The 25,698-nt window shown below is 38.8% G+C and overlaps 4 protein-coding genes across 7 annotated transcripts in view; 2 read left to right on the plus strand and 2 right to left on the minus strand.

Annotated features, from left to right (window-relative positions):
* LOC111346036 (target of rapamycin complex 2 subunit MAPKAP1-like) overlaps positions 1–25,698 on the minus strand; it is a 103,448-nt gene that overhangs the window by 65,032 nt on the left and 12,718 nt on the right. The window lies entirely within an intron of this gene.
* LOC148731260 (uncharacterized) lies at positions 4,368–7,019 on the plus strand. Its single transcript, XM_088760742.1, has 3 exons — positions 4,368–4,448; positions 5,606–5,734; positions 6,450–7,019. Exons 1-3 carry the CDS (start codon positions 4,368–4,370, stop codon positions 6,627–6,629), a joined length of 390 nt encoding a protein of 129 aa, XP_088616868.1. The 3' UTR covers positions 6,630–7,019.
* Positions 8,623–12,448, minus strand: LOC148731261 (uncharacterized). Of its 3 annotated transcripts, XM_088760308.1 has the most exons (8): positions 11,823–12,439; positions 11,552–11,734; positions 11,325–11,366; positions 10,761–11,165; positions 9,988–10,088; positions 9,677–9,854; positions 9,410–9,567; positions 8,623–9,187 (listed from the first exon to the last, which is right to left on the minus strand). In XM_088760308.1, exons 1-8 carry the CDS (start codon positions 11,998–12,000, stop codon positions 9,176–9,178), a joined length of 1,257 nt encoding a protein of 418 aa, XP_088616434.1. In that variant the 5' UTR covers positions 12,001–12,439; the 3' UTR covers positions 8,623–9,175. The 3 variants fall into 3 exon arrangements, with proteins under 3 accessions (XP_088616434.1, XP_088616435.1, XP_088616433.1); XM_088760309.1 differs by lacking the exon at positions 9,410–9,567 and having other exon boundaries at positions 11,823–12,436; XM_088760307.1 differs by lacking the exon at positions 8,623–9,187 and having other exon boundaries at positions 9,255–9,567; positions 11,823–12,448.
* Positions 12,658–25,466, plus strand: LOC148731262 (uncharacterized). The gene is made up of 12 exons (XM_088760434.1): positions 12,658–13,350; positions 13,444–14,127; positions 14,673–14,913; positions 16,395–16,507; positions 16,689–16,996; positions 17,357–17,369; positions 21,892–22,149; positions 22,386–22,583; positions 22,940–23,097; positions 23,208–23,323; positions 23,578–24,015; positions 24,409–25,466. Exons 1-12 carry the CDS (start codon positions 12,993–12,995, stop codon positions 24,512–24,514), a joined length of 2,991 nt encoding a protein of 996 aa, XP_088616560.1. The 5' UTR covers positions 12,658–12,992; the 3' UTR covers positions 24,515–25,466.

Raw genomic sequence — 25,698 nt, forward strand, 5'->3', positions numbered from 1 at the left:
ATCCGGAACAACATGCCGCGCCATTTTGGCAGTTTGAATAGACCGCCGCTTTGCAGCATTTTGGAAATCCTCCTCGAAATGATCATTTTAACAATGAAAACCTGCAAAAAGGGTTAGCTAGAAAATTCATCTCAAAAGTGCCTTACTAATTCTGCGATAAGGCCTGCGCGTTTTTCCTTTAGCATGGCTGGATAGCTCTTCTAGAATGCATGGCCTTTTTGGTGACCCTCTCCTTCATCCAATGCCTCAAAAACAGTGATGCCCGGAACTGGTGATCTAGTCTGATTGCTGGAAAGTGTGTTAATAATTGCCGCTCGATCTAAAATTAAAACTATTTCGGCCTCAACATCGGTATTGCCGACAGTCTTTAAATGTTCAGAAATGACTTTACGGAACGACATTAGCTCAACATCGGTATATCAAAAGAATTACGTTTTTCTCAACTTAGTTGGTTTAATTTGAGAACAGTTTCGAGCCCAACCAATTTCCGTGAGTTTTGTAACCAGTACTTTCAATTTGGGAAGAACGTTCTTAAATCAGCTAAGATTCTTTGTTTGTGGTAATGATTTCAAATCTCACATTTTTTATATTGTTTATCATACATTTGTCCTCAGGTCTAGTTCACCCTATCTATTTTATTCTGTTTCCAGCTACATACTCGGTATTCTTCTTCTATTCCGATCATTTCGTACTTTGCCTCTATTTCGCCCTTACTCTGACCTTTGATCCATTCCTTATCCTTTTTTCTTTAGCTACTTGTTGGTTTTGTGTTCTGCTTATTAGCTCTTCTAAGTAATGTTACTATCACATTCAACTCTACATGAGATCCCCTCTGCCAACTTAACAAGTTTCACAGCAATGACTTACTGATAAGAACAATTATCATATAAACAAGTTTGTTAAAAAACGCTATTTAAGAATTACTCACTGAAGTGGAGATGGTTAGGGATGGATACTTTACCGAGCCGCGAAGTGGCGAGGTAAATATCCACCGCTAACCACCGACACTGAGGTGAATAAAGGCTGATAGTTTCTAAAGGAACTGTTTGGGGCTGCGTCGGTGGGGGTAACGAAATAATTTCAATATATCAACAAAGTTTAAATGGTAAATTGGCCACCGTTACGATTATAAAAGCTGACGTTTCGAGCGTTAGTCCTTCGCTCCGACGAAGGGCTAACGCTCGAAACGTCAGCTTTTATAATCGTAACGGTGGCAAATTTACCATTTCAACTTTGTTGATATATTCAAATTATACTGAGGTGAATAGTTTTTTTAGTACATACTAAAACAGTGAGATAATATACACCACCAAAATTAATCTCAGGGATTTCTTCTCTTGTCACGGATGCAAAACGGGACGCCATTTTTTCCCGAGTTGCTGGGAGGTAACTAGCACAGGATATTCGAGGTTTGCCTAGCCAATCAGAGCGCGCCTTCGACGCTATCCACTGTTTTATTATATACTTATCATCCATATTCGTGGCCATGAAATCTCAAGATGGCAACAAGATTGAAATAATTTCAGCTTTGCGTGACAAATGCTTGAGTACGTCACATCTACACACAGATTGCTTCCCGTCTTCAATGTATTCGGCAGAGAACATTTAACCTGCCGTTATAAATGATTGGATTGTCCTCTTTTAAGTCGACAATGAAGCTCAAGTTTACCCCAGAACTTTCTTAGGACTTATAGGTGTTCGAATACCCAAAGAAAAACAGACATCTTCCGCTCGCGTAAGGAATGTGTTATTGTAAACAATTCTGCCATGGGAAATGGATGAGAATTTGAAACGAAAGCAGAGATAAAAACCGGCAGTCTGCCGTGGTTAGCTTTGCAAGGCTAGCTTACTGTATTAATCTCCTGATCGACCACGGTGCTAACTTCTAAAATGTGCTTGAATTCCGGATTTAACCACCAGGTGCCTAATTAGATTATCTCGTGACGTAAATGACGATGATGCGATTTTCACAAATTTCAACCTGGTTTTTCCGTGCGGAAATGAAAAGCCCCAGATTAATTTTTATATCCTCAAAAACAGCACTATTTCCACTTATCATGAGCTTAACCTGAATCGATTCTGAGTTATACCGTATGTGTTACAAAATGCGATATTTGGAGTTTGAAATATCGGTAATTTTTGAAAGCGTTCCGTGATGTCAAAATTAAATGAAACGGTCCCGTTTTAGACTTAAGCCATACCTCAATCCCTCCTATAAAAATTTGTCAAACTGATACGAGCTTGCTCTCCATTGTGCTTTTCACGAGCAAAGTTCATTTGCCTCTACTCTGGGCACTGATTTCCGGCATTTTACGGCTACGGACGCTCGTTTCAGTTTTCATGTATTTTCTAGGATCGGATAAAGAAGCAAGTATGGGGAAAAAAATCCTTACCACGTTTCTGAATTCACCGTAAGTTATCTCTGGGCAAAATATGAAGGTTTTCAATTGTTTGATCATGTGCCACATTTTTCGGTTTTAACTCGGTCAACTCAAACATTCGCACTTAACACCTTATGATACTCCCTAAGATTTAGGGGGCTGGAAGGAACGGAATGGTATACCATTGTCAATGAACAATGTTGTCTCAATTTCGTCGTTAACCATTCAGTTAGGACCCTAATTAATGGGAAAAATTCGCATTTTAGAAGACGAGAGAGTAACCAGCCAAGACCCCCTTCCCAACATAGTCGTCACCCTTATCTGAATAAGAATAATTCGTTACTGAGTACGTACAACATGCCTAATATCTCGAAATGTGTATCCATGCAATGTTACAACTGTAATCTACTTGAGAGGGGACGTTTAATTGAAAGGAAGCCCTAATTTAGTTTTCCTAAAAGTTTTCGGTGGCCGGATCTGATTGGTTTTAGGATTATACTGAAAACTGGTGTGTGTATAACGGTAAAAACGGTGCATTAATATACAAAGCCCATCCTTAGTTTTACACTCGTAGAGGTATCTATCTCGAACAACGCAATTCTCAACTTGCATGATTAGGCTGACTGGATTACTTTTCCGCAAAGATGGGGAAGGGAACAACACAGACCACTTTCTATAAAGGTAAGACTTTATTTCTTTGATTATTTCACACAACGTTACATTTACGAAGCTCAAAAGCAAGTCCAACTAAACCACTATACAAACTTTTTATAATCCATTGTGAAAGAGCCTGTGACAGAGCTTGGGCCACCTGTGATTTAACAAATAGAGAAACTTTGACTGTGCTCCGTTCTGTAGTAAAGCATCTAGGAAGCGGCTAAGGCACGAAAGAAGTGTAGGAAGAAACACGAGACGTAGTTGAGTGTTTCTCTCCACTTCTTGAGTGCTCTAACGGCTTCTTAAGTGCTTTACTACACAACAGAGCACAGTCAAGGCCTCTCTACTTGTTTTATAATGAAATAATCCGTTAAATTCCCCACACATTACTTGCAATTTCCAAACAAACTTTATTTTCAAAGCGAACAACAGTATCGTCAGCATGCTCTATACTCTGACAGAGCACGCCTACAATAAGCCAATAAGAATCCTTGTTAGAATGGACAACCTAATTTGACTGGATGAACAAGACCAAAGCTGTCAAAATGTCAAACCATCAAAAGCTATCAAGAAGAATCGCAGATTTTACTTAATAATTCGGATGCATAAAAGTGCATTTTTTGCGTACAAAAACCAGTATCTTCAGTAACATGATTAATGAAATCCGGCCGAATTTTGGCCCATGAAAACCTGGACGTTATCAACGTGACAATTTGAAAATAAAGCTTGTGATTGGAGCTTGACATACTGCTGCGCTGCGTTGTTCTGTGAATAAACAACGGTCAAATTTACAGCAGCGGGAGGATTTTCTGAACTGGTGGCTGCATCATATACCTATCAATTTTTTCTGAGATATAAGCGTGAGATTTTTATCCTGGGAGTGCTGGGATTTTTGAAGACGACAAGATCATTTCCGAAGATTCCCAAAGAAGTCCGAAGTCTTCCGAAGACGTCCAAAGTCTACCAAAGGCAGAGTGAGAGTGAGAGATCGTGAGGAAAGTATTGTAATTTATTCATTTTATATGTGGTTTTTGTTCCTTGCGTGGGTCTGAGTTAACACATTTTTGGAAACTGTGTGTCAAGCAAGACGGCAACGACTCAGGTTTTAATCAGGCGTGAGAAATTGGCCTGCAGGCGTGAGTAGGCGTGAGATCGAAGGTTTCAACCCGCAGGCGTGAGACTCACGCCTAAGGCGTGAGAGTTGGCAGGTATAGGGCCATCAGAGGAACTTGGCTGCGATGGTCTTCCATTCAATGCACAAGGGAGGATATCTGAACAAGCCCTTAGCTGCTCACTGGATGGACGAGTGTTGTAATTCCTCAGGCTGCGATGACCAGAGACCGCCGTTATGTGCCGCGATGGAACTTGCGCTTTGGACCACAGCGTAATTGCAGTGGCTCTGACGCTATGGTTCGTGTAGATTCTTAAAAGAGACGCTAGTTCTTGAGTGCTCTAGCCGCTTCCCTAGAGAAAAATTTGGGATTTGGTCCGCCATGTTACAAATTGGCAGATGGCGTGACAGCTTCAACTCCATGTTCTATACTCTGATAGAGCACGCACTTTCAACTAATGACACCACGCGTTATATCCGAACTTTATTATAACAAATAATAGAAGGCTACAAGGTATACATGTTCTGATGGATAAAGTTAAAAGTGGACTTACACCGACGCACTTAACAGATCTATTCCAATTAAACTGTGAACAAGAAAGAAAATATGATTTAAGAAACCGTGACTTCAGGCGGGTGCGTTATCGCACTGTCACTCATGGCAAGCATTCGATCAGCTATTTGGGTGCCATCACTCTGGGAGAAGCCAACCGAAAAGGAAATGACAATCAATCAGAATTCAGAGCGATGATACGAAAGAAAGATTTATCAGCTGAAGTCAATGGATGTGGAACAAACTGTTAGCTCTGCACAGCTTGAGTATGAATGTCCTAAAATAATGTTAATAGTTTTGATTGTAAATAGTATTGTAGCAAATTTAAGAGATTTGTTAAGATCTAAATAGTAGTTATGAGTGCATCTATTCTTAGGGATCATACTAGAATTAATTATTATTAATTAACTAATATCGTAAGAAATAGACAACTTTTTTGAGAGACATGTTTCGGCATGCTTATGAAATCTTCAATCAATGAGTAAGTGAACGTGGTTAACTATATAACAGACAAGTAGATGAATATTTATCTACCTGTCTCTTATACGCTCACGTTCTGTTACTCATTGATTGAGCATGGCATAAGCATGCCGAAACATGTCTCTCAAAAAAGTTGTCTCTCTCTTACAATATTTATCATACTTGCTACTACTACGACCTTATGGAATTAATTAATACTGTATTCAATATTTTAATCATTATTAATTGATAGTCATTTCATCAATATTTTATTATTTAATCAATATTTTTATCAAATTTGCAACGTACTGTATGAGTTAGAGTGTCCCCTATCAGTGCCTTGGCGTTGGAACCACTAGACACAGAAATAAAGGTTATGTGTGTATCTATGTATTAACCTGGTTAAGTGTTTTGAACCTGTTTTTTTTTTTCTATGCTTTACAGAATCGAAGGCGACTGAGATACATGGCGAATACAAAGATTTTTATTTTCTTTGCATTGTTGGCTTTGGCAGCCAGCGCATTTGGGAGGCCAGTAGTAACTTCGGAGGAAAGAGAGATTGATAATCATCTGGTAAGTTGTCGTACATTTCTTAACATTAAGGGCGTGTCCATCTATCCTAAGAGAAAGATAAAAGAATCGGCAAGGATGGGCTCCAGAACTGGCCTAATTTGTCCGAAAACGTTTTGTTTTTTGTTTTTTTTGTTTTTTGTTTTAACTTAAACACCTCTCGAAGTGGATGCATTTGAAGGAGCTGTGGAGCTTTTGTAAACGCTGATGTGTCTGCTCTTTGCATTTTTGGCAAGGAAATAAGACAGTGATGCGCACGCTCAATGAATGCACTTTTTCTGTTAACGTCCCCAGATCCACTTGTTTTCACTTTTACGATCAGTGAGTATAAACTATTAACCGAAGTAGGGGTGGGTAGCAGTGGATATTTACTGAGCAGCAAATGTTTACGCATAAATTAAAACAGTAAGATAATACAACACTTAAAGATGATTTTAACTCACTAACTCCTGAAACTAATGCAATATTTTCGGGTGCATATCTTGCGTGAGTTGCTCTAAGTTAAATGGCGAAGGATTTTCCAAGTTGAGTTGCCATCTACAGCGCATCTTCAACGCTATGCACCGTTTCACCAAAACCAACCCCCCCTTCCCCCACCACACACACGCATACACACACACGCACACACACACGTACACACGCACACGCGCGCGCACGAACAAACACACACACAACCACATTTTTTTTAGAAACTGTGTAAGCTTTTAAATCTCTTCAGGATGGTACATTTGAAACTATTGACACAGATGGAGATGGTGGTATTTCACCAGATGAGTTGGCAGAAGGACTTGATATCTCTCTGCTAATTGCTAACCGATATGTGGTCGCTTTTGACACGAATCGAGACGGAGAGCTTGATTCTGAGAGTAAGACAAAAACTAAAATTCATATACACTAAAAGCAGTCCCTTTGCTCAGTGCGAATCCTTTATTACCCAATGCAAGTCTGTAAATATCAAAGCAAATGATGTCTCTATATTCTCGTTTCCACAGCCATTCGGTTGCTCTGGCTACGCGACCAAAAGAAAAAGGAATCTGGAAACGAGAATGAGGTTCTTATTTTTTTACGATGCCAATCTCTGTTAACTCACCCAACGGAATGCGCTGGTTAAATTTGTCTCATGGCCTAAAATTATCCCCAAATTGAACTTATTTTGTACTATTTTCAAACTTACCACTACATGAACAGTGATGCTATAGTTAAACCTCAATAAATGGGTGTAGTTTGCAAGAAAGTGCCAGGAAGTACCCACGAAAAGATTTACATATCTATGCATGGTGTAAAACTTCAAGCTCTATCTGTTTGTAATAACTACTCTAAATGCAGCTTTTTGGGAGATGTCGTCTGAGCTTTTATTTTAATGTTTCTTACTCACAAACCTTTTAAACGACAATTAAAACATGGGGCGAATGTGCTTCCTAATAGGGCTGCGTTCACATTTGGTGTCCGAGCATTAGTGATTGCGAACTTCCCGTTTAACTGGTCGCGACTTTTGAGATTTTCAAGGGATTTAATATTCCGCTCCGTCGCGATTGAGATAGACTTCTGGGTGCTTTAAATGAAGAGTAGATCTACGGAAGGATACTTGATTTGGAAAGGGATGGTCTTCAACACCTTAAAGCGACGGAAGGAGATCTGGTGAACAGTCTGGTGAATGATACTGCGATTTGCACACGTGATATGACTTCAGTGGAGCTTTACCAATTTTGGACCATTCTTTGGCCCGATAAATATTTTTATGTGGTAACGGGTTAAGTCGCCCGATTCCCTTGTAGAATCAGACACTATTTATTGCCTATGTAAATGCTATGTGACTGCTCTATGTAAAAAGTAGGTACAGGGTATTAAAGTTCTATGTTTAAAGTGAGAGAGGGTGTTATTCAAATTGTATGTAATTGCTATGACTTTTGCTATATATTTTGATAAAAAATCCTATTTTTTTACTAGTCAAATGGAACCTTTACATAGTGTAGGTAAAAGCTATGTAATACACATTTGAGCAGGCTAGCTTAGGAAACTATAGATAGCATATAAATAGCATCTACATAGGTTTGAAATGCCAATTCACATAGTATTTAAATAGGAGCAAGCTGAAGCTTAGACAACTGAAAATAAACTTAATAGCCTTTTAATAGAATTAAAATAGAGTAAACATAGGTTACCAATAGTCTTTTTAAGGTGAGTTAAATACAATTTATATAGCTTTTTACCTATGTAAATACTATGTGGCTACTCTATGTAAAAAGTAGGTATAGTGTATTAAAGTTCTATGTTTAAAGTGATAGAGAGGGTGTTATTCAAATTGTATGTAATTGCTATGACTTTTGCTATATATTTTGATAAAAAATTGTACTTTTTTACCAGTCAAACGGAACCTTTACATAGTGTAGGTAAAAGCTATGTAATACACTTTTGAGCAGGCTAGTGTAGAAAATTAAAGATAGCATATAAATAGCATCTGCATAGGTTTGAAATGCCAATTCACATAGTATTTAAATAGGAGCAAGTTGAAGCTTAGACAACTGAAAATAAACTCAGTAGCCTTTTAATAGAATTAAAATAGAGAAAACATAGGTAACCAATTGTCTTTTTAAGATGAGTTAAATACAATTTATATAGCTTTTTAATAGCATCAATGAACAAGGTAAGTACTAAATTGAACTAGTGATCACACACCTTTTAAATAGATTTTACATACCATATACATAGTGCTAATTAGGATTTGAAGGAGGGGTTTGTTGATTAAATTATGCACTTGAATGGTGTGGACCATGCCACAAACCTATTTAGGCAGGAACATGCATGTATTTAGAGAATTGCATTCAAAGTAGTTATAATATAATCATTTGCTGGTCGAAAATATGCTTATAATCCAACAAAATCAAAAGGTGCAATATTAAATTATAAAATTTATTACCTGCACATCCGTCTTTTTTGTAACAGGAATTACTTTAAATTATTTTACAGACACTTTTCAGATAAAAAGGTAAAATATTATGTACTAAAATGTGTCAAACATATTGACCCTGTAACTACAGAGATCTGAAAACTAACTCACTCAAACGAAAAACTTTGTAGTCCACCATTGGTAGTGCTGAAAATACGTAACAACGCTGTAGTCAAAAAGGTGACAATAATTAAACTCTAGTCTTTGGATGACTTCATTACAACTATGATTTTACAGCTAGAGTACCTTAGTTTACAATAGTTGGGATTTACCCAGATACCTTATTCTGCAAAATCAGGTTCTGCTTTGACTTTTCATAGTTACTGTAATATTCTCCCATCAATAACCTTTGTCTATTGATTCTCATAACACTTGTGAGTCGAGCTTGTAATTTCCTTGTAAAAAGGAGTGAATTAAAGTATGTAATCCTGAACAGCCAATGTGTATTTGTCAAAAAAAAGAATGATTGAGGATTCTTCTCATTTTTCATTGTCATCTCATCTTGCATCCTTTAAAGAAAATAAGAGAAAATTTTCCTTTACAAACATTTTTCTATTTCATTAATATCAATTACAAAAACCTTTGACCTTCTAATCATATTTAACTAGCATTACTTCCTTCCTGACACTTAAGGGAAACAATTGCAGTCCTCTTTGCAATTAAATTCACTAAATGTTCATTGGCCATATTTATCATGACATGCTTTTTCATAACAATTTGTCATTTGATACCTTCTTTTTCTGCAAGGAAATAATGGTATTACACTTCATTCGCATAGCCTGCTTTATTCCACTGCGAGAGAGTGGAGACTGTGCAGGCTTCCTGTCATCTCCATCTTTTGTTTTTCTTGGTTTTGGCTCTTTGGTAAGTTTAGCAACCATAGAAAAATCTGCAATTTTGTTTAAATGGAAATGTTATTTTAAAAACAAACATGACATTAGGTATTCAGTTTTAATTTGAATTCAACTATGTAGTATTTATGCAATGTACATATATACCAGTAATAGCTTCTATGACATCCTGGTCAAGTTCATGCAGGCGCCGTCCTTGAAGTTTTTCCTTTGGGTAAAATATACCCAGCAAGGCACAGGCAAGCCCTGTTCTTGTACTTGCGTTTTTTACAGCTGCCTTTACTTTGATGGGGCAGCACCAAACCCCATTTGATATCTCCTCCCACTAAAATTCAAAGAAAATTAAATGTATTAGGGCCTGGTTCAGCCATACATGATAATTCATTAGAGCTTATGGTAGTTAAGCATGTGTGCTCTTCCTCAATCAATAAATAACTATTTGAAAACTATTAACTTACATTGTTTGCCTGGCCAACTGATCTGGGAAGTTTGCCATAGTCTACATTCTCCTGCAAATCTCCACTACTGCTTGGAATGGGCTGCAAAGCCTTTAGTTCCCCTAAAATAATGTTAAAAACATCAATGAAGTCTCTGTTTTCATAGGGTTGGAGTCACAGTAGGCCTAATGTTTAATATGCAAGACTACTGTTCAAGAGCTCTTGTTCAAGTGCTGGCTAGGGTACTACCAGGTAATTTTGGGAAAGAAACTATGTTGAGGTTGTGGAAGGCATGGTGGCCTCATGGCAGTGCACTCAACTCCAGATCGAGTGGTCCGGGTTCGAATCCAGGCCAGGGACATTGTGTTGTGTTCTTAGGCAAGACACTTTACTCTCACAGTGCTTCTCTTCACCCAGGTGTTTAAATGGGTACCGGCAAATTTTAAGCTGGGGGTAACCACCGCCTGCGATGGACTAGCATCCTATACAGGGGGGAGTAGAAATACTCCTAGTCACTTCATGCTTAGGAAACCAGAGTTAAGCACCAGCCTGATGGGCCTTATGGTTCGTAAACACACTTTACTCTTATGTTTAAGTTCTGGGTAACCTCTGAACCCTCCTTTTCATGACTCAGTAAACTATTATTACTATTATTATTATTATTATTATTATTATGTTCCTGTTGTTTCCTCAGCCAGGCCTTAAATGTAAGTAAATGTAGATATTTGAAATAAGTCTATTATGCATAAGCAATTAACTAGTTTTAAAGTTATTATTCTATGGTTATTACTTACTGAGCTCTTCTAATGCATTAGCTAACTCCTTTTTTGTATTAGCTAACTCCTCTTTTGTGTATTTCAACTCTTCTTTGAGCTCTTCCTTTCCCCCTCTGCAAATAGCGCTGATGCATTTTGGGGGCGGGCGGTGTTGCTTTGGTTGTTTTCCTCCAAAGTGTGAATGTTTGGGAGGTTGGACTGACTTAGGCAGAGAGGGCTCTGAGATGGGGCACACACCAAGAGTCTCCGAAACTACCAGTTCATCTTGTTGGGGCTCTGAGGTGGGACACGCACCTAGAATCGCTGAAACTACCAGTTCATCATGCTGGGCACTGATATTTTTTCTTAATTCACTTGCAGTTTTTGGTGCTTCTGTTGTTCCTCCTCTAGCAGTAGCATTAGCTGATTTCTTACTTTTCTTTGCTAGTGTGAGAGTATTAATGGAAAGAGAAATTACACCTTTGGTCATGTACAATGTTTCGCTTGTCTTGCTAACTTTTATTGTAAGGATAGAGCAAAATTTACCACGACAAAGTTAAATGGAAGAGTATCTATCTAAAAACTACAACTTGAAATTTTTACCTGAACCACTCTTTTCTTTGACTGTTGGAGAACGATTCGAGGCTGAAACCGAAATAGAGCACATTATCCTTACTAAGGTGTGGTCATGATATATACTTTGAAAGTTATATTTATAAAACATATTTATAAATCATGAAAATAGAATTTCAGTAACATACAAAAACAACTGCTTTTTCCAAAATTGTTATGAAATTACATGCAATCGGTCAAAATGACAGACACTGTACCATCACTTTCTTCATTTGTTGTTTTTTCCTCATCGACCATCTCTTCAAAATCTTCTCCGTAACTTTTCCTTTTCCTGTTCCTTTTTGGAGTATTACTTGTTTCCACTTCTTCAAATTCCTCCTCACTTACACAGCTTTCACGTAACGTTTCGTCGACTTCCTCTTCTGCACTCTTTTTTGAAGCTGATAATTAATTGATAAATGAGATCAAAACAAGTCAAGTCGACACATCAATTAATGAATTACGAAACACAATGTGTGAATTACATACCATGAAGCGATTTGATTTTGCCTCCCCAAATGTGCTTTTTGAAGAGCATATTGACTGTTGCACCTGGCTCCATTTTTTCTCCGTTCATAACTGTGAGCTTCTTAGTTGATTGAACATCAAGTTCTTCTCTTTGAAGTACCACACCATCCTTTGAATTCCACGCGATCAATGAATACATCTAAATCGGAAAACATTTTTAGCTTATACAAGCTTAAATAAATAAACCACTCGTACTGTCCTAACTTATAGAATACGAGGCCAAACGGTAACTGGTCGCTCAACGGTCAGATGTCTCACGTATTTAGACACGTACATATGAATTTACTCCCATTTCCCTCAACCTTAGATTTTTCTAAGTTTTTTCTTTTGTCCTGTTTTAATCCTCCCTCTCTTACAGTATGACATATTCTACAATGACCTTTTGCCAAAGGAGTTTCTTATCTTGAAGATAGCTATTAAGACGTATAAAATGTATAGCGCGATTTTCATTCGGCTTTCTCATAGCTATACTGAACAAATCTCACCTTGAAGATATCGTGCTCATACGATATCGTTTGAGTTAAATGAGCTACATGAGCTACATGCAACGACCTTACGCCAAAGAAGGAGTTTCTTACCTTGCAGGTCGCTATAGTTTAGAACTTTTCGTCGAGAAGCTGATCGCGAAAACGTTAAGTGACTTCGTTGAAACAAGAGTTCCCACGTGTGAAGGCAAGCCAAAAGTGACCTCAGATCGTAGGTATGCATTTCAGAAATACCGCGATTTTCATTCGGCTATTTCATTGGATGGTGGAAAAAATCACACCTTAAAGATATCGTTTGGGTTAGCCGCAGGAGTAGCCACGAGCTTAGGCCAAAGGAGTTTTTTAACCTTGAAGATCGTTATTTAAGACTTTGCACGTCAATGAGCTTCGTTCTAGAGGTAAAAAGTAAGAAAATGTTGACTTTGTTGTAGCAAGATTCCCACGAAAGGACGCCAAAACATCGCATTATAATTATCTCTTTCAAACAGAGCGCGATTTTCATCCGGCTGTTTCCAATTGAAACGAAAATCACACCTCGAAGATTCGCTTTCATTGGACGCTTTGTGTTTGGCGCGCTTTGCATTGGTGACAGGGCGGTCAGAATGCAAAACAACGTGGCGGCATTTAAGTAACACGCGAAGTAAAAATGTCTAGAAAAAACTGGACTAAACGATGGCTGTTCGATTCCACAATAGAAATACCAAAAGTGACAAAATGGAGACGTAAAGTCGAAGTAAATACATGTAACAATGATGAAGAAATCGGGGATGTTCGTGGTGATTTTGCAACGGAAGCGTGCGACTTGGGAAGTAACACTTCGCCGTTAAAGAAGCCGCGGACAACTTTAGGTGATTGTTTACCTAGTTCATCCAAAAAAATTGAGCTTGGAAAATCATTCAAGTCTTCAAACACTGCATCGCAAATGGCGATTCGAAGTGCAGAAGGAATAATAAGAATAAATTCTACGCAAGAGTGTGTACACAATGAGCTGGTCGATTGTGTAGGTGAGTCGATCGAGTTAAGTTATTTTAAACCGTTTTGACGCGAAAATCATAAGGTATGAATTTCTAACAGAAAGTGTATTTCATTTGAAACAGATACCAATGAAATAAATGAAGGAAGAGTAGAAGTGGTTCAAGATTGCCGGCAGGTAATAAACCCTGTAAATGTAGACAACTGTAAAGAAGAATTAACTTTACCCCTTGATGTGTGGCAGAAAATGAGTTGTGAAAGCGAATTACAAGAGTGCAGTGATTGTGTGGACACAGAAGACAGCGATAAAGACCTTGATCTGACTTATTGTGACACGGAACCATTGTTAGGTAATCTAAATTTTAACGAGGAGATTCCAGACATGGAGAGTTTCAGGAAAACGCCTTCTGCAGCTACCTCAAGTGAAGAGAAATCGCCCAAAGATGAGCAAGCTCTTTATCAAGACTCTCCAATTACTCTGGGAGAGAGTTCTCTGTTGCTAATGGCTTTTTCTGTTCGTCACAAACTTTCTGGGATTGCACTTGAAGACTTGTTAGAGCTCATTCAACTCCACTGTCCGAAACCGAACAGATGTATCACTGAACTAAAGGAGTTTTACTTGTTTTTTCACGCTTTAAAGCACCCAATTGTTAAGCACTTCTACTGTCCGAACTTGATTTGTAAAGTTTACGTAGGTGCTTCACAGCCTGAAAATGGAGCAAAGTGTGTAGTTTGTGGAACTCAACTGACCACTTCTGCCTACTTCATTGAAATACCTGTAGTGGAACAACTTAAGACAATTTTAGCAGGTATGTTTATCACAATGCATGAGGTTAAGACAAAAATTGTTCTTTTATCATATGGTTTAAATGATGTTTCCAAACAAAATTGCAATAAATTTTTTTCTGAAGCAAGGCAGAAGCATTTTGATTTGTACGTCTTGCCACAGTTGTACCAAATTTGGGATAAACCAAGCCATATAATTATAACAATTTACTTCATGTTTTATTTTATGAAATTTGTGGTGCTGGGTTGCATAGTTTGATTTGCTAGTGAAGTGTGAGAGAGCTTTCCAAACTTGACATTTGAGTTTAGTTCAGGAAAGAATTCAGATGACGTACTCTAGGCATAATAGAAGCACAACACTTTAAAAGGGGCTTCAATTAAAAACACTGTATAGTTTTTTGCAAAGATCAGGATGACAGCCAACAAACATTAAATATTGACAACAAGATGGATTGAAGTGTACCAACTAAATATGAGATTTTCGACTGGTAGGAGTCTCCTTTGAAGATTTTTAGCAGCAAAAAACATTAGCTATTTTCTAACAAGTTAATAATATTGAATACAACAGTCCCAGAAATGGTCCAGAAACTTCAGTATCGCTTCACACGAACCAAGATTGATCCCCATGCAATCGAAGATGTCTATGATGGGGAACTGTATAAGAAACATGCCTGCCCTGGTGAATTCTTGTCCAATCAACACAACATATCATTTTTGGGCAATACAGATGGTGTTACCCTAATACGGTCTAATGGTTATGGAGTTTGGCCTGTTTATCTGGTAATCAATGAGATCCCACCCTCTGAAAGGTGTGTTTGCTATTGCTGTTATCCTAGCTAGCTAGTACAACTTCATTCTCAGGAAAATGAGTTGCACTGCATGCCATTGTGAGTGAGGCAGGTTCTGATGTTGTTATTTGAACAACGAGACAGACTTATAGCCACAATAAAATTTATTTATTCAGGAAAGTACAAAACAAATAATACTGATAGAAAGAAAGGGTGATTGCAAGCTAAAAGAAATAATAAATGACAAATAACAAATCAATAATTTAAAATAATGAAATAAAACAATTAGTAAAAAATACAATCTATATATTGTCATACAATAGCAAGGCACTAACAAGACAACTTTAAAGCATTGCATGACAGAACAGTAATCATTGTGTGACACTTAAAAGACTTAATCCTCTTAACCAAACATAGAACTATTGAATGGTGGGCTATTCTTAGAATTATACATGAAATGACTGAAAAAAAGTCAATGCTGATAAAACAATAGCTCAAAACAACATAACATTAGATAAGACTAATTTCAATCACAATTTCATATTTTCCTTCGACTTAAAACTAGGAAGACTGGCAAAATCTCATTCAGTGACAGGACAACATCTGTCATTACTGATGGACTAAACAATGAAGACTGTAGTGAAATATCTGATTTCACCAATGAACTTTAAATCAAGTATACAGATAAATGCAATGTTCTGAAAGCTGAATGCAATCTTGACACATTTTGAACATGAATCAACTAATATAAGGATTCAAACAAAGACGAAACAATTGGATTGAGATAAGTACACATGAACCATATTATTCTTGAACTCAAACTGTAAGACATACAATAATAGGTCAAATGTGACATATACCAAATCCTCAGTAAAATAGGTCACTAACTTGAGGTTACATGCACTGGAGTTACTTTTTCTGTGACCAAGAGGTTCTGAGCTTGTAAGTGCTGGTCTTGACACTCTGAACTACTCAGTTAAACTAACTAACTGTACTTCTTTTATAAGGATTAATCCAACAATAGCGGGAAATACTCTAAAATTTTGGAAGTTAGGTGTGATTATTCTAAAGGAAATTTATGATGCAAATCCTGTGTGTATAATAATTTGGTTATCATAGGAAATAGTTAGGTGTGATGGTGTGAAAGGAAATTTATGATGCAAATCCTGTGTGTATAATTTGGTTATCATAGGAAATAGTTTCTGAAGATGTAATTCTAAAATTATAACAAAAGATATTGCAATGTCAATTGTGAGCCTGGTCACACCATGTAGAAATACCAGGGTTCTCTAAAAAAGGCGACAATCAACTGGTGATTCATGTAAGGTTTATCAATGCTTCTTGTTCAAGCTTAGATATACAAGGGCCATGCATGTGGCAGCAATACAAAGCTTAAATTGTTACATGTATGTGTACGTCAACAATAACGTGTTTGCCTTTCATGTCTCTAAAGAGATATGCTTTGTTATTGATTTTAATTCAACTTGTCTCTTTCATTTCAGATTCAGAAGGTGTAATCGTATATTTGCTGGCTTGTGGTTTGGGAAAGGAAAGCCACACTTTCCAACATTCCTTAGACCTTTCTCACTAGCAATACGTGAACTTTATTACAAAGGTGAATGAAAATTTGGACCTTTCTTAATTAACATACATTGAATTGAAAAACAACAAAAAATACACACTGACTTGAATTGACTGGTTGTCAATTCCAGATGCAATAAATTTCAATGTGCTGTACTTGTAACCCCTGCCTTATTTAAACAGGATGTGATAAGAAATGAATAACTCTCCTGTAGGTGTGGAGGTAACAAATTCTGTGACTATCAAAGCCATCTTCCTAGACATGTCTGTAGATGCTCCTGCACGGGCAATGTGGCAGGCCTTCAAACAATTTAATGGTTATTGTGGTTGTGGACATTGTAAGGAGTCTGGAGAAAACCTAGATCTTGGCCCTGGTAAGAAGAATCGTAGAAGGAGCTGTCACGTGTATCCATTCAACAGTGCTTTTGCCACCACAACAGGGCATATTGGATCAAGGAAGCATAACGAAGTTAAAGAACAAGCACTTGAAGCTTTAAGGCAAAAAAATCAAGGCCAGAGGAATGTGAGTTTTTTATTAGTGTAATAATTATATGTTTGCAAGGTAATTGTAAATGTACAAATTTCTCGCAAGTTTATTCAATTAAGTTACAAGCATGGGAAATTTTGAATTGAAGGTAAACAACAAGTTGCTTCCAAGTAAAGTCTTCTATGTGGGTTAAGCATTGTTTTGCGGCTTAATGCAAATATGTGATAAGGATGAAGATGCTTGGCTTGATGAAGATAAGTGATGAGGATGAAGATGCTTGGCTTTAGAGGCATTCCTTACTGCCAGGCAGGGTAGCTCCTAAGCAATTAATTATGAAAATGTTGCTTTTGTTGTTCTGAACGGCAGGGCTGATTCTTTCTTATTTTTATATTTAAGTTTGCTGTTGAAGGTGTTTTAGTGTTTGTGTAATAGTATCGGTGATGACGTAATCTAATTAGCATGAAGCACGTGAAGGAGGTTGTGTGATGTATATAGAAGGAGTGTGCGAGTGAATAAAGGTGTGTTGCAATGCGGATTCCGTGTGCTCTTTAAGTTCCCTACAAGATACTAAATTTGGCGACGAGGATGCAAGGATTTTATGTCTAATTCTGAGGAGTTGGAAGAAGAAGTGATGGCCACCACATTACAGTTACCTGCTATTCCTCCTTTCTCCGTCTCAAGCGATCAAATGACACTCGGGCAGCGCTGGTCGAAATGGGTTAAAGGTTTGGAATACTTTCTGGTGGCATCTAACATTACCGAAAAGAAACAACGACGTGCTGTCCTGTTGCACTTAGCAGGCCCTGAAGTCCAAACGGTTTTTGAAACTCTCAGTGGTACTGGAGAGGATTACGATACGGCACTTGCGAAATTAACCGAGTACTTTGAGCCGAAGAAGAACATTCCCTTTGAGAGACATGTGTTTCGGCAGGCAGCGCAACAGCCGACTGAAAACATCGATTCGTACGTGACGCGATTACGAAGCCTTGCGAAATCTTGCGAGTATGGAAATGTGGACGAAATGATCCGAGATCAAGTGGTGGATAGATGCGCCTCGAACAGTCTTCGCCGTCGACTACTACGAGAAACCGACCTAACACTGGATGGGCTTTTACAGATCGCTCGATCAATTGAAGCGTCTGACCTACACGCTACTACAATGGAGGCAGCGCCGGGCTCTTCAGGACGGGTCAACAAGGTCTCGGGCGGATTTCAAAGATCGAGAGGAAGAAACAGTGGAAAGTCACGGTCGTGTCAACCAAAGAATGCGAAGAATTCACGACCACAGAACCAGGACACGAGGCAAATTGTCTGTTTTTGTTGTGGACGTGCGGGTCATCGCGCGAAAGATCCTTCGTGTCCTGCAATTGGAAAAGCTTGTAGTAACTGTGGAAAGCAAGGACACTTCGGTGGAGTTTGCAAAGGCGTTCCGAATCGAGCCACTAGTTCTCAGAACGTTGCGCAACAACGGAATGCAAATGGGCTTCGGTACGTGACAACCGAACAAGACCCTGGTTCAGACGATGAATATTTGTGGGCGATTAGGGGCAACATGGACGACAATACTGTGCAAATAACTGTTGAAGGTACATCGATTCCGGTTATTGTTGACTCAGGGGCAAGTGTCAATGTCCTGGACAGTATTACATTCAACCGATTGTCGAATACAGGAGTTGTTCTCAGAAATTCCGATGTCAAAATTTACACGTACGGCTCGAAAACGCCGCTTCCTGTCAAAGGAACATTCCGTGCCAATGTGTCAACAACTCAATTTCACACACAGGCCGACTTCGTGGTTGTTGAAAATTTAAATGCGGGATCATTGTTGGGCAAGGAAACTGCAACGGAGCTTGGGTTACTAAGAGTTGGCCCGGAATACCCGAGCACAGTTAACCAAGTTACAGTGAAATCTGTACAAGTGATTGTGGACAAACATAATGCAGTGTTTAACGGCGTTGGCAAACTGCGGGATTATCAATTAAAAATAAACATCGACCCAGAAATTTCTCCAGTTGCGCAACCGCAGCGCCGCCTTCCCTTTCACGTTCGTAAGGATGTGGAGAAAAAGCTCAATGAATTGCAAGATCTCGACATTATTGAGGATGTTGACGGTCCAACGCCCTGGGTTTCGCCTTTAGTCGCGGTCCCAAAGTCCAATGGCGAAGTACGGGTTTGCGTCGACATGCGTCGTGCAAACGAAGCTGTGATCAGAGAGCGACATCCAATACCAACACTTGAGGAAACATTGGAAGCACTTAATGGAGCAGCTGTGTTCTCTAAGCTTGATTTGCGATGGGGCTATCATCAGGTCGAACTACACCCAGAGTCTAGAGTGCTTACAACTTTCTCAACACACAAGGGACTTAAGCGTTACAAACGCTTAATATTTGGCTTGTCATCAGCACCAGAAATGTACCAATATGTCATTCAGCAAACTCTTCAAGGAATTCCCGGAGTAAGGAACATTTCTGATGATATTATTGTGTTTGGCTCTGACCAAGACAGTCATGACAGGAATTTGGAACTTACACTTGCACGCCTTGAGAACAAGGGACTTACGCTTAACCGAGAGAAGTGTATCTTTAGTGTTCCAGAATTAGTATTTTTTGGATTTAAGATTTCTGCCGATGGCATTGCACCGGACGACAAGAAGGTTGAAGCGGTGAGGAACGCGCGAACACCACAGAATGCAGCGGAAGTGCGGAGTTTTCTCGGGTTAGTGAACTACTGTGCGCGTTTTATCCCAAACTTTGCAACCCTCGCTGAGCCATTACGGATGCTCACAAGGAGTGATACAGAGTGGGTCTGGGGTAACGCGCAACAAGAGGCATTTCGCCGCCTTCAAGTCATTCTAACCAGTGACTGTGTTGTTGCACATTACGACCAAGCCGCTGAACCGGAGCTGAAAGTTGACGCAAGTCCTGTTGGACTTGGTGCCATTTTGCTGCAGCGACGTGGTGATTGTGTTCATCCTGTGGCATATGCGAGTCGCACGTTAACAGATGTTGAGAGGAGGTATTCTCAGACCGAAAAGGAGGCACTGGCGGTTGTGTGGGCTTGCGAGCGATTTCATATTTACTTGTATGGTAAACTGTTCACCCTGTACACGGATCACAAGCCGCTCGAAGTTATTTACAACCCTAAATCCAAGCCACCGCCTCGGATTGAAAGATGGGCACTTCGACTGCAGCCATACACATTTGATGTTGTACACATGGCCGGAAAGACAAACCCAGCTGACGTCCTCTCAAGATTGCCGTTAGAAAACCAACCGTTCCGGGAAAGGAACATTGCGGAAGAATATATTAACTACGTCACAGTCAACGCGGTTCCAAAAGCACTCACACTTGAGCAGATTGCAAATGCTACTGAGGCAGACCCAATACTACAGCAAGTACGATGTTGTCTGAGTGACTGTGAGTGGCCAGACACACCAGAGCTCAGGCCCTACAGGCGGGTCAGAGATGAACTGTGTGTGACCAATGGAATCATCTTGCGAGGACATCGTATTGTCATGCCTAGTACCCTCTGGCAAACAACCTTAGCAAATGCACACGAGGGTCACCAAGGCATTGTGTGGACCAAACAGATGGTCAGGGAGAAGGTTTGGTGGCCAGGTATCACACATCAAGTGGAGACAATGGTCAAGGCATGTCTACCCTGTCAATCTGTTGCGGGCAAGTCTACTGCAGAGCCACTCCGACCTACAGTGATGCCTGACAAACCATGGCAAGAGGTACACATCGATCTCTGTGGACCGTTCCCTACAGGAGAAAGTCTCGTGGTTTGTGAAGATGCATGTACGCGCTGGCCTGAAGTAGTCATTGTACGCTCAACTACCTCTGCGGCCATAATCGGACATCTTCGAAAGATATTTGCTGTACATGGGCTTCCAGAGAAAGTAGTCACAGATAACGGTGCAAATCTTGTGTCAGAGGAATTTGAGGTGTACCTGGCAGCGCATGGCATCCAGCATCGGAAGGTCACACCCTACTGGCCTCAGGCGAATGCAGGGGTTGAACGATTTAACAAGACAATTGAGAAGGCAATTCGCACTGCGCATGCTGAAGGAAAGGATTGGCGCACTGACATGTTTGCCTTCCTACTGAACTACCGTGCGACACCTCATGCGACTACCGGAGCGTCGCCGGCGTTTCTACATTTAGGACGTGAGATCAGAACCAAAGTCCCACAAGTTGAGACACGGATGTCGAATGCTGTATCTGCTGCAATACAGTCTGCAAAGGGTAAGGACCAACAAGCCAAGCAGCGCACAAAGGTTTATGCAGACAAGAGAAACAGAGCGAGTCCATCAGACATCAAATCAGGAGACAAAGTGTTGCTACAGCAGGCGCGGCAGAACAAGCTATCAACGCTGTATGACCCTCAACCCTACACAGTGCTAGAACGTAAGGGACCGAGCCTTATTCTGCAGCGAAGAAATGGACGTGTGTTCATGCGCAATGTATCGCATGTCCACAAGTTACACCAGAACACTGCTGTACGGGAGGAAGATGATTATGTGATGGATTTTGATCTTCCACAGGCAATGAATCCTCCACGGGCAGCGGAACAAGATACGCGAAGATCTGCTCGTGTCAGACGTGCACCGGCACATCTGAGGGAATATCAGTTACACTGAACAGTTGTCAATGAACTTTGACTGAACAATTGCAAATTTTAGTATGCTAACGAGTTCTGTTGGTTTCGCTTATTTACCGAAAATAGCACCAGGGATTATAGCTGAGTTTAAATTCAATCAAGGGAGGGATTTAGTGTTTGTGTAATAGTATCGGTGATGACGTAATCTAATTAGCATGAAGCACGTGAAGGAGGTTGTGTGATGTATATAGAAGGAGTGTGCGAGTGAATAAAGGTGTGTTGCAATGCGGATTCCGTGTGCTCTTTAAGTTCCCTACAAGATACTAAAGGTGTCATTGGTTTGTCTTGGGGATTTGGTCTACCACAGTATGATGTGATAAGAGGAACAGTTGTTGACTATATGCACTGTGTCTGCGAGGGTGTAGTTGAGCAGCTGTTATCACAGTGGCTTGACAAGTCAAATTCCAAGGAGAGTTTCTATTTGGGCTCCAAAGTAGAGGAAATCAGTAAGGAGTTGACAACAGTAACACCAACTTGTGAGATAACCCGAACACCAAGGAGTTTAGCAGATGTTAAAGACTGGAAAGGTAATAACCCTTGTCTGGATTATAACACAAAGTTACATACCTTGCTTTAAGTGACTGAACATCCAGAAATACCTTTCTTAATTCCCTATAAAAGGGAATAAATATATAATTGACCCCATCTTGTGTAACAACATTGCATGTAGGAGTTGCTAATTTTTGCGTCAGAGGAAGGGATGTGTAGATCATTATTATGTATCATCTATATAGCTAACAAGTTTAATTTTTATTTGGTTTAGCTTCTGAAAAAAGAGCATTCCTTCTATACTATGCAACACCACTGTTGAGCAGCTACCTGCCCAGTGACCACCTTTTCCTTCTCATGTTGCTAACTGGTGGGGTGTTCAGACTGCTTAAACAGTCAATTGCAAAAGGAGAATTACAAGAAGCATGCACATATTTGAAGCTGTTCACTGCGCAATCTCCTGTTTTTTATGGTAAGATTTGTGAAGGAAAGAATATTTAAACAAATTGATTTAGCATACAATGTACATGTGCACATAACAATACCATGTATATGAATTTCATTATTCCACTATTGATTCATTTTACCTGTTAGGCCAAAAGAAAGTGCAAAATTGTGCTGTATCACACTACTGTTCTACATTACAAGAAAAATTGTATATTGGAATATAATAAATTGATCATTTATTTGATGTTTAACCAGATGTGGAGACATTTACTTGTTGCTTATGCTAAAGCATTACAAGAAGTTTAGGCATTTGTAAAGTAATAAATAAATTATATTTGCCTCTAGTAGTGATTCTGCTGAAATGACTTTGTTCTGTTTCAGGCAAGAGGTTTCAAACATTTAACGTTCACCAGCTGCTGCACATGGCAGAGGTTGTTGCAGACCTTGGTCCATTATGGTCCAACTCTTGTTTCCCCTTTGAGGATTACAATGGTGATTTGAGAAATTTATTTCACGGCACTAAAAATGTGGATGGCCAGGTTTGTTATTGATACAATCAACAAAATAATATGCCTGAAGTAATGGCCATAGTCATGAGTACTGTTGGTGCTGCTGTTGTCTTATCACTACAGTTTTATGTCATCTTCAGATTGTTACTGCAGTATCAGTAATACAGAAATTACCTGAAATTGCACAAGCCACCACCACATCTCCTGAGGTTAGGACTTTTTATGAACACCTTACAAGCAAGCGTTACAGTACAAGGTAACCTAAGTCTTTGTGCATCTTTTGATGATCAAGGCATCATTATTCATTTCTTAGACTGGCTCTTTAATATTACTTCACCAGTGTGGTATCTTCACTCAACTACAGTCTCACAGTCCTTTTTTACATTATATTCTAAAAGTTTATTTTCAATGCTCTTCTAAGTTGCTTGGAGTTTGGTTTGTAGTTACTTTCAATTCCTAATAACAAATCTTGACTAAGACACTTTTTTGGGGTGGTATTTTCTGTCCCAGATCATTGAAAGAAAAGATAAGTGAAAAAGCTCATGTCCTTGGCTCACTTGAGCGTGTGTGGGGTGGCTCAAAACTTCTCGATAAAAAACAACTTGAAGCTCTTCCAAGGCATCATGGAAAATTGTGGGTGTTCCGGCGATGTCTTGTGGATGGAATCTTGTACCATACCAAGAGTTACAAACGTGTTGTAGCACGAAATGATTTTACTGTTGAATTCCAAGACCTTGAGGGTAACAACAACTTTGGTACAATACACACCTATGCTAAGGTTGAAGAAAAATGTCAGCAAGCAATTTGTGCTTATCAAAAGTGCTGTTGCAATTTGGCCAGTAATTATTATGGCATTATTGAAGTTTTGGAGAGAGATTATGACCAGCTGCCTAAATACCGAGGGAGGACAGTGGTGAACCACATTACAAGAGTTAAAACATCCAACAGGTACCCTCCTGTCATTTTTTAGGACTAATATTATTGGTGTGTGATATTCTGTGGTGGAGTTCTTATTTTAAAGAAAGAATATATTTTTCATGGCGTAAACAGGTGGAGCAAATTTTACGGCACGTTAGCTTTTTTAATTGCATGAAATTTTTATATTTCAAGTATAGAACTTTTGTTAACTCTCAGAGCCTGGCGAAGTTAAAGGCTTAATTGAGTGAGTAAACCATGAAAATCAGTAATAATAGTTAAGTTTGGCAAAAGTTAGTCAGTTGATTATTTTAAGTACAATTAACTAATCTTTCAAAGGGTATTTATCTATTCAGCCTTGCAATGTAGAAGAAAACAAAAAGAACACACTTACATGGTGCTTTAAATTATTTTTCTTTCTTTCAGACTTATAGCTGTTCCTGTGGAGAATATATTGAGGAAATTTCTGATAGTGAATGTCTCATCAGGATGTTTCTTGTGTATGCTACCGAATCCTTATGAAAAAGACTGAGAGTAGCAATTTTTTTTATGTATGAGTAACATGTCAATACGTGTTTTAACGCTGCATGTGCACTAGAAAAAAATTACAAGGAGCTCTCAATAGCTCCATACTCAGAGATTCACGGCACCCAGCAGAACTCCTATATGAAAAAATTAGGTTTGTGTGGTGACCCAAAGGCAAGTGTTAGTTGTCTGAGGTACCTAGGCTGCAACCTTACGGCACAGAGCCCTGATGTTTTAACCACTTTCTTTGAAATTTTAAATAGTCACTCTTAAGCAATAGGGGAGTCATTTTATGCATTTTAGAGCTCTTGAAATTGAATATCTCTGTGGTTTACAAGGCACAGAAATCTTGTTCTTTTGCTAAGCCTAAATGTTCCTATTGATTTTGGGCTGTTTTTGTACAGTTTTTCACTATGTGGAAAGTATATAGTGCTATATAAATATTTGTTTTACCCAAAGTGATTGATATAAATTGTTACATATAAATAAATAAGATGTATTTACAATGTGTGTTAGGGCAATGAGTGACTTCTTCAAACTTACTCGCCTGCAGTATAGCAAGGATACATACTAGTATGTAAAAGCTGTTACCATTTTTCAAAGTTTTGTATTGTTACATAGTAAATAAATAGGATGTATTTACTATGTATGTTAGATCCAAAAGTTACACTCTACATTGCATAGGAAATACATAGCAGTATGTAAAAGCTATGTTACCATTTTTCAAAGTTTTGTATAGTTACATAGTAAATAAATAGGATGTATTCACTATGTATGTTAGATCCAAAAGTTAGGCTCTACATTGCATAGGAAATACATAGCAGTATGTAAAAGCTATGTTACAATATTTCAGAGATTTTAATTGTTACATAGCAAATAAGTAGGATGTATTTACTATGTATGTCAAGATAAAATATCAGCCCATGTAACACATAGGTAATAAATAGCTATTTAAAGACTATGTGAAGTTCTAAAATAGATTTTACATAGACGTTTAAAACCTATCAATTTTTTCAATAGATTTTTCATAGTATCAACATAACCTTTACATACACTACACTATGTGGTTTGCATGCAAAATAGTATTTACATAGGCAGTCTCAAGCATTGCATAGGTAAAACATAGCTAAACATAGTAAAAACATACTATTAGCATAGGCTTTAAATATGTCTGATTCTACAAGGGTTGTC

This window comes from Stylophora pistillata, chromosome 5 (genome assembly GCF_964205215.1).
Source record: "Stylophora pistillata chromosome 5, jaStyPist1.2, whole genome shotgun sequence".
In the NCBI taxonomy this organism is placed as follows: domain Eukaryota; kingdom Metazoa; phylum Cnidaria; class Anthozoa; order Scleractinia; family Pocilloporidae; genus Stylophora; species Stylophora pistillata.

Coding starts and splice junctions, on each gene's coding strand:
- LOC148731260 (XM_088760742.1), top strand. CDS start 4,368: ATGACCAGAGACCGCCGTTATGTGCCGCGATGGAACTTGCGCTTTGGA. Junction 4,449..5,605: donor GCAGTGGCTCTGACGCTATG/GTTCGTGTAGAT, acceptor TATGCTTTACAG/AATCGAAGGCGACTGAGATA. Junction 5,735..6,449: donor GAGAGATTGATAATCATCTG/GTAAGTTGTCGT, acceptor AAATCTCTTCAG/GATGGTACATTTGAAACTAT.
- LOC148731261 (XM_088760307.1), bottom strand. CDS start 12,000: ATGTATTCATTGATCGCGTGGAATTCAAAGGATGGTGTGGTACTTCAA. Junction 11,367..11,551: donor AACAAATGAAGAAAGTGATG/GTACAGTGTCTG, acceptor TTTCGGTTTCAG/CCTCGAATCGTTCTCCAACA. Junction 10,089..10,760: donor TAATGCATTAGAAGAGCTCA/GTAAGTAATAAC, acceptor ACATTATTTTAG/GGGAACTAAAGGCTTTGCAG.
- LOC148731262 (XM_088760434.1), top strand. CDS start 12,993: ATGTCTAGAAAAAACTGGACTAAACGATGGCTGTTCGATTCCACAATA. Junction 16,508..16,688: donor ACGTGAACTTTATTACAAAG/GTGAATGAAAAT, acceptor ACTCTCCTGTAG/GTGTGGAGGTAACAAATTCT. Junction 24,016..24,408: donor AGAGTTAAAACATCCAACAG/GTACCCTCCTGT, acceptor TCTTTCTTTCAG/ACTTATAGCTGTTCCTGTGG.